At 36.7% G+C, this 8,411-nt stretch overlaps 1 protein-coding gene across 3 annotated transcripts in view; it reads left to right on the plus strand.

The window, feature by feature from the left end:
• The first annotated feature begins 2,284 nt into the window (after positions 1–2,284).
• The window catches only part of LOC107725021 (cell death-inducing p53-target protein 1-like), a 9,132-nt gene continuing 3,005 nt past the window's right edge, over positions 2,285–8,411 (plus strand). Inside the window, exons 1-4 of one of the 3 annotated variants that reach the window (XM_016534148.1) lie at positions 2,285–2,436; positions 5,983–6,136; positions 6,331–6,504; positions 7,804–8,071. In XM_016534148.1, coding sequence (XP_016389634.1) covers positions 6,052–6,136; positions 6,331–6,504; positions 7,804–8,071 — 527 coding nt within the window. In that variant the 5' untranslated portion in view covers positions 2,285–2,436; positions 5,983–6,051. The other 2 variants (XM_016534151.1, XM_016534149.1) reach the window with 2 other exon arrangements.

Below are 8,411 nucleotides of genomic sequence, written 5' to 3' on the forward strand. Positions count from 1 at the left end.
TGTCACGGCGCGGTAAGGGAACACACCGTGTAAACAGGGGTCTGGGTCCAAATGCAGGTTTTTATTAACTGCAGGGAAAAACAAAGTAAACACCAAAACAGAAACACAAACAGAGCTTAGAATCTGACCACAGGCTCAGAACAGAAAACGGAATCTGACACAATACGGCCACTTAGAGCTTGCATCAGTCACGTAACAACAATTAATAATCCGCCCAGAGAGGCGTGGGGAAGGCGTATACATAGCCCTCAGGATGGGCAACAGCTGGTGTGTGAGTGAGTGTGTGCACAGGTGTGTGGAGTCAAGGTAACGGAGTCCGGGAGGATGGGAAGTGGCGACCTCTGGTGGTGAGAGGGAGAACACCAGACGCCAGACCCTGACAGTGGCGATCGAGCCTTTGTAATTGTTGGTCCTACACTCTGGAACAATCTTCCGGTTGCCATCCGAACAACTTCTTCTCTATCAATTTTTTAAGTTATGCTTAAATCTCATCTCCTTGATCGATTTGCAATTTGTATTTATCTACTGGGATCAGTATTATTTTTAATTATTAGTTTATAACTTAGTTTTGCTCTCTTGTTGTTTATTTTGCTATGTAAAGCACTTTGGGTCAACTCTAAGTTGTGTTTAAATGTGCTATATAAATAAAATAAGAAAGAAAAAGAAATAAGAAAGACAACCTCATCATCTGCAGAGAGAAATTGCCATTCAATCACACCAAAATATATTAAAATATATTCATGATGAAAATGTGTGTATTATATCACAACAAAACAATATAATTTATTCTACATTTTTGGCCTTTATTAAAGTGTTAACTGTATATTGAGTTTCTTTATTTCTTTTGTTTTCTTATTTCCCTTTATTTTTAACCTTGAAATATCAGTTTTAAAATCATTCTGATTGTGCGTTATTGTAAGTTTACTGAGCGGGTATGAAATCCAGCGAAAAGGGTGAATTGCGGCAGTAACAAATGCATGTTTAGCTAATTCTACATTATTCTGCTTATGACACTTAACAAATAAAATACATGCACCGGAATAACTTTGGGTTTCCAGCTGCTGAAAGCTGGTTGGTTGGTTTTAGCTGGAAGTAGCCGGATTTAGCTGATCTCCCAGCCTAGCCAAGCTGGTTTTAGCTGTTTGGTCAGCTGGTCTCCCAGCCTGAGCAGCTAAAGAAGTGGTCAAAACCCCCCTAAAACCAGCCTGCAAACCAGATAAGACCAGCTATGACCAGGCTTGAAGACCAGAAGACCAGCTAAAACTGGCCAACCAGCTTAGGCTGGTTTTAGCGGGGGTTTTTTCTTTCAGTTTTCGGTTATGAAAAAATTAAAACCTAAAAATAACCATTAGGAAACATTCTGTATAGGTTCCCTTTAGGTTGTCACAAAAAAACAAAAAAAAACAACGCAATGTTCTGGTAAGGTACGTTTTTGGTTATAAAAGTAGGCTAAAACCTGAAAATAATTATCAATAAATGTGACCTGGGCCACAAAACCAGTCATAAGGGTCAATTTTTTTTAAAATTGAGATTTATACATGCAATAAATAAGTTCTCCATTGATGTATGGTTTGTAGGACAATATTTGGCTGAGATACAAATCTGGAATCTGAGGGTGCAAAAAAAATCAAATCATCTCAATCATATTGAGTAAATCGCCTTTAAAGTTGTCCAAATTAAGTCCTTAGCAATGCATATTACTAATCAAAAATTAAGTTTTGATATACTTTTGGTAGGAAATGTACAAAATCTTTACTTAATATCCTAATGATTTTTGGCTTCAAAGAAAAATCTATAATTTTGACCCATACAATGTATGGTTGGCTATTGGTACAAATATACCCGTGCTACTTATGACTACTTATGAGTTGCTAAGAACTTCATTCAATATTTTGATTTTTTTTCGCACCCTCAGATTTCAGATTTTCAAATATCTCTGCCAAATATTGTCCTATCCTAACATACATCAATGGAAAGCTTATTTATTCAGCTTTCAGATGATGTAGCCTATAAATCTCAATTTTAAAAAAATTGACCCTTATGACTGGTTTTGTGGTCCAGGGTCACAAATATTCTTTATGTGTTCCCTTTGTTTAATTATCCTCATCAAATGAAAGAGGCAAAACTTGTCTCCTACTACGGCGAAGCCTTAATACATAAATATTAATTACGCAACGCTGACGTTGCTTGGTAACCTTCCAAGAGCGTCCTCTCAGTCAACCTAATTCATATTCATAATCCAAGCCTTGGCCGTAGTAGGATCTATATAAACTCGCCAGTGGGATTCACACACCTCCCATCTCCCATGTTTACGTCAAATCCTTCCCAGCAGCGGATGCTATTGGAAAAGTGGGGCTCCAAACGTGAACATATGAGCTAGAAAGCACTGAAAAGTTGTCAGGCCTGATATTTTCATTATCACGGTGGATCCAGAAGGTAACGGCGCGTTGTCTGAGCGACTATTGCTCTGTGTTTTGTGCGCTGGGAGCGTAGCTGCAGCCGCCAGGCCTGTGGTCGCATCATTTACAAGTATGCATCGCCGAGGGATTTTAATTGCTAACGATGTTTATCTGTCTGGGGAAGTTGTTACGTTTCGTTTGTATATAATGCTTGGCTTTTTAACAGATAGACTTCGTTACTGTGTTAATGTGACTAAATGACAGCGAGACATGTTAGCTAGCCAGGCTTGTTGTTGATTCTACTGCGATGAATGAGGATTGCATGTATGCAACAAAGATACACATAACGTTAGTCATTCTACACTTGTGTGCTATGTTTGGGGTTAGTGTAGAGACCGGAGCTTATTTTAGCCAGAATAACGGTAGGCTTTTTCTTGTTAACGATGGGAGGCTAGTAACTAATGGCACAATCAGCAATTTGCGGTTTAATGGTGAATCACAGTAAAAGTTGAGTGATAGTGAAGGCCAGGGCGGTTTTATGTAATCGGTGCTAGCGGCGATGAAACCGGTTAGATAATCGCTGATCTCTGTTTGAGCGCATCATCTACTCCAGAAAGCACCAGAACAAGCCAGGGCTTCTGCGGGACTTAATTTCCCCTTCCACAAACTAGTAAGGCCAAAAAAGGTCTTAAATCTGAGCAGAAAGTCTTACATTCAAGCCATTAAACGTTGCATGCATGCATTGCAAAAATGTATGTCTTCCAATACAAATATCTAAACATCCTTAAATCAAGATACATTTACATGAGATGCAAATTGAAAAAATGTAAGTGAGTTTATGCTCAAAACAAGAACAAATATCTGTCAGTGGGTTGTAAAAAAAACTTGTTTTCCGTTTGAATTAAGCAGATTTTTCTGACACCATTAGCAGATAAATTTCTAAAAAGACAAGACTTATTGTAGGCTATGTCTTATTGCTTCTCAAATAGCCTAAATGTATCTTGATTTTACAATCAAGAACATCACTTTTTTGCAGTGTGATCAGAGAGTATAGCCTACAGTAAAAAAGTAAAATGAATTAAAATGAAATGGAGATCTGTTGAAAGTTTTATTCTCAAACTCTGAAGCGTTGCTAATACAAAATGCAAATGCATTAAGCGACCATATCGACGAATTGTGTTCCATTTCATTTATTCCCTAAATTTTCTTCACTTGGTCTTAAAAAGTCATTTATTTTCATAAAACCTTCAGAAACCCCGGCAAACACACCAACTTTTGTGCTGGTTGGTCATTTGGACATGTTAAAAATAGCCAAACACTAACCTTAATCTTATAGTTGGATTCCCTATAACATTGACTAAATTAATACATAAAACCATGCTAAGCACGTTCAAACATGCAGAAGTTGTAAGAATTGTAATTAATATTGGTTAATTAGAAGGGTTTTGTTAAAGGATATCGTATATCTGCTGTAGAAGAACAGTACCACCACTGGCCTATAGCTGGCGCTATTATTTTATGCTGGTATATAAGCTGGTGTACAGTCGTGTGGATAAAATATTCAGGTACATGCAATGTTAATGTTTGGAATCAACATGAAGGTCTCTTGTATATCTTCTGGTTTATATCAGATCTGTTTTTTGAAATTGAGATGCCCTAATGACACAAGAGAAATGCATCAGATATGTGGACCTAATTTGTGGTTATGGAGAAGCATTCTGTGTAATTAATTTCCATTATCTCAAGTAAAGGATGTGAACTGGGCAACAAATTACTCTCATAAATCAACAGCCGTTAGCAACATTTATATGCTCCACATATAGTATGCCTTTGTTTTTGCATTTCCTGCTTTATCCTCGTTGGCTGGTGGTAACCATTCGAGGAAAATGCTAATTAGATATGATGTTATCACCTGCTAAGTCATGAAAGGGGCCACTGATATGATGATACAATATTGACATATTGTTATGCCTATACTTCGATTTGGCTTTCAAATGAGGTGCTGTATTCATAAAGATCTTTCCTAAAATGAAATCATTTTCTTTTTCCCCCCACAAAATGACACACATTTCACATGAAGGACGCCGTGTTTGACCTCTAGTTAGTCTTGACCTACATGGTTCCAAGAATACTGTGCCATTGTGTTTCTACTGTAAATGTTATTACTTTAACTTCTCAAAGGCCCAAGCTGTCTACTTAAAGCCAGGCGCTGAAGATTGCACTTACTACATAACATTGCTTTGTATCCTAGTTATTATTTCATTTGTCTGTTTTGATTTTATCTGTAGATTTCTTAAATGATTGGTATAAGAAGAATCTTGATCAGTTGTACTAACTAGCTAACTAACTAGCCTACCCATCTTTAACCGTCAGGTAGGATGATGCACTTCACCATTCAGGCACATTATCATATATTATGAGGATTATGCATTATACACTGCCATTCAAAAGGTTGAGGTTGGTAAGGTTTTTTTAATATTTATGAAGGAAAAAAATTATATTTGTCTCTTTTGCTCACTGGGACTGCCTTTATTTGATCAAAAATACAGTAAAACGATAATATTGTGAATATTATTACAATTAAAAACAGCATTTTTATATTTTGAAAATATTTTAAAATGTCATTTATTTCTGTGATACAAAGCTGAACTTATTATTATCAATGTTATAATCAATGTTTTTGTGGAAACCATGATACATTATAGTTAAAAAGAACAGCATTTATTTGAAATAGAAATCACTTTCACTTTTGATCAATTTAATGCATCCTTGCTGAAAGAAAATAGTAATTGTTGTTTGTTTTCAGGATTTTTGTTTTCAGAATACTTGAGATATACAGTATATATATATATATATATAAATGAGCTGTTTCCTATTTAAATACATTTAAAAATGTATTTTATTCCTGTGAAGACAAAGCTGCATTTTCAGCAGCCATTAGTGTGACATGATCCTACAGAAATCATTCTTATATGCTTATTTGGTGCTCAAGAAATATTTCTTATTAATGTTACTGCTGAAAACAGTTGTACTGCTGCTTAATGCTTTCTTTGATTCTTCGATGAATAGAAGTTCAAAAGTCACAATTTTTTTTTGTAACATAATAAATGTCTTTAGTGTCTGTTTTGATCAATTTAATGTGTCCTTGCTGAGTAAAAGGTTTATTTACTTAAAAATAAAATCTTATTAACCCAAAACCTTTCAAAAAAATCTTAACTTTTGAACGGTTTATCATGAAGTATATTGATGTAGTGTGTACTTCTGACTCAAAGATGATCACAGACAGTCTTGCAGAACAGTGTTTTATCTCATAACCTGTGGTATTGGGATACAGGTGGCTTGACCGACTGACCCTTATTAGTCTAAAGTGCAAAGAAAATCTGTGTTCATAAGAGCAGATAATTCATGCTTATGGACATGTTGTTTTTATTTGTGGGCTCAGGGGAATGTAGAGGCAATGAGCCGCTGCAAATCGATGATAACTGGATGCGCTTGAAATGCCTCGGCAACAGTAGTCAGGGATGGCACTATCACATTACACTGTGTGGTGACTGAACCTGCGGCCTGTTTGTGTTCACCTCAGAAACGCCGCTTGAACGTCAGCGCAGTGTGAGGAGAGCTCCCTTCTCTGGCCTCCTTCCAGGGAACCAACATGTCCAGTGACCCCCCTCCTCCTTACCCAGGGGGCCCCAGTGCCCCGCTTCTCGTGGAGAAAAATGGGCAACCTCCTGTTCCTGGTAAATTCCTAGATATTTTTCTAATCTTTATAGACATTAAATTAAGTCTTAGTTTTTAAACCTGTTTTGAAGACAGCCTCTTTGATGTATATATATCTCAAAATAAGTCTTATATACCTTAATTTTTTTCTACCACTATAAGAAGGCATATAAGAGTTCAGTCATTTCTTTTATTTAACTGTGTGTTTCCTCAGCAGGCAGTGCTCCAGTAACGACAGGACCTCCACAAGGGCAGCCACTGCCTCCAGAATATGGACCTCCACCTTATGAAGCTACACTACAACCAGGCTTTGTTCCTCCACACGTCCCAGGAGAAGGTCCCATGCCTAAGCCTGTGCATATGCCAATGCCCATGCCTCATCCTCACGGTGAGTGTGCCTTCCTAACTGAAAACATTAGCATTTCAGAAAGAAGAACTACTACTCAATTGAAATCAAAATCTGTTGTGGTGCAACAGGTTTCCAGTAACGGGTAATTTTTCTGTTCACAGTGAAACTGAAAGTGATGTGTCAGGGCTAGGGGCAGTATTACACAAAATTAATCCGTTTTTCTTTTTTAATACACGTTCTGGTATTTTTGTGAATGATTGATTGGTGTATATTATTCAATAGAAAAAAGCTTGTGTTTGCAATCTTTCAGTGAAATGTAATAACTTGCACCGACCGAATTGACACTTTTAAAATCTCGTAAAGGAATAGTTCAGGCAAAAATTAATATTCTGCCATTGTTTATTCACCCACATGTCATTCTAAACCTGTATGACATTCTTTCTTGTGTGTAACACAAAAGAAGATATTTTGAAGAACCAAACAGTTTTGGTTCCCATTGACTTCATTTTTTTATTTTAATTTTTTGCCTTCACTATGGAAGTCAATGGGGCCTTTTGTGTTACACAAAAGATAGTTCTAAGCAGGTTTGGAACAACATGAAGGTGAATGATGACAGAATTTTTTTTGTGAACGGTCTATTTAATAGTTAAATAAGTAATTTAATGCTGGTTAATGTTTAGCCTATTTAATTTACAGTAAGAGATTTTGCACTAATGAGATTTCACTGTGGGCAGTGCTACTATGCAAGATACGACAGGAATAGAGTTGTTTTTTAAAGGGTTAGTTCACCCTAAAACTGAAAATTCTGTCATTAGTTACTCACCTTCATGACGTTCCAAACCCGCAAGGCCTTCGTGCGTCGTGTTACTCTCGTGAACGCGCGTCAAAGACTGACAGGGAAGAGAAGAAATTGTTGAATAAAGTCGTTATTTTTGTTTTCTTTGTGCACAAAAAGTATTCTTGTAGCTTCATAAAATTAGGGTTGAACCACTGATGTCACATGGACTACTTTAACGGTGTCTTTACTACCTTTCTTGGTCTTGAATGTGGTAGTTCCCTTGCTGTCTATGCAGGGTTCGAAAGCTCTTGGATTTCATCTAAAATATCTTAATTTGTGTTCAGAAGATGAACGAAGGTCTTTGGGTTTGGAACGACATGAGGGCGAGTAATTAATGACAGAATTTTCATTTTTGGGTGAACTATACCTTTAAGAAAACATTTCATTATAATTAATACTAGATTTCACCTACTTTTTCTCATTATAGACAAAATTCGAGCTACATTGTCTATGAGATCTATTGTGTGCAGAGATCTATAAAAACAATTTATGTGCTGCAGGTGGTTACTATGCTCCGCCTGGACACTTTCCTCATCCGATAGCCGAGCACTATGGTCCGGGGCCCAGTCACTTTGCTCCAGGTCACACAGCCACAGTCCTCGCCCCTCCTGGTGCCGCCACCACCGTCACTGTTCTACAGGGGGAGATGTTCCAGGCGGCTCCAGTGCAGACGGTTTGTCCACACTGCCAACAACCCATCATCACCCGCATCAGCCACGACATCGGCCTCATGAATACTCTTATCTGTATGTTCTGCTTCTTTGTCGGGTAAGTGAGCTGTGGAACTGGACAGCTCAATATGATCTGATGATATGACCTCTCCAGGGTTATTATAGTTAAGTTAAACTAAAACTAAAACCACAACCATAAAAAGACCTTGTTAGTTTTTTTAATATTAAAAAAATATATAATTTCTGCATTCATTTCGGTATTTCATTTTCATTTAGTTTAACTTGATTTACTAAAATAACTAAAACTGAAATAAAAATGAATAAAAAACCATATAGATATATTAAAAAACTAATATGACAAAAACACAAGATTACTAAAACTTTACAATGAAAACAGGGAATATATATACAGTATATATATATATATATATATATAT

Source organism: Sinocyclocheilus rhinocerous, unplaced genomic scaffold (genome assembly GCF_001515625.1).
Source record: "Sinocyclocheilus rhinocerous isolate Xijiao unplaced genomic scaffold, SAMN03320098_v1.1 scaffold1027, whole genome shotgun sequence".
In the NCBI taxonomy this organism is placed as follows: Eukaryota; Metazoa; Chordata; class Actinopteri; order Cypriniformes; family Cyprinidae; genus Sinocyclocheilus; species Sinocyclocheilus rhinocerous.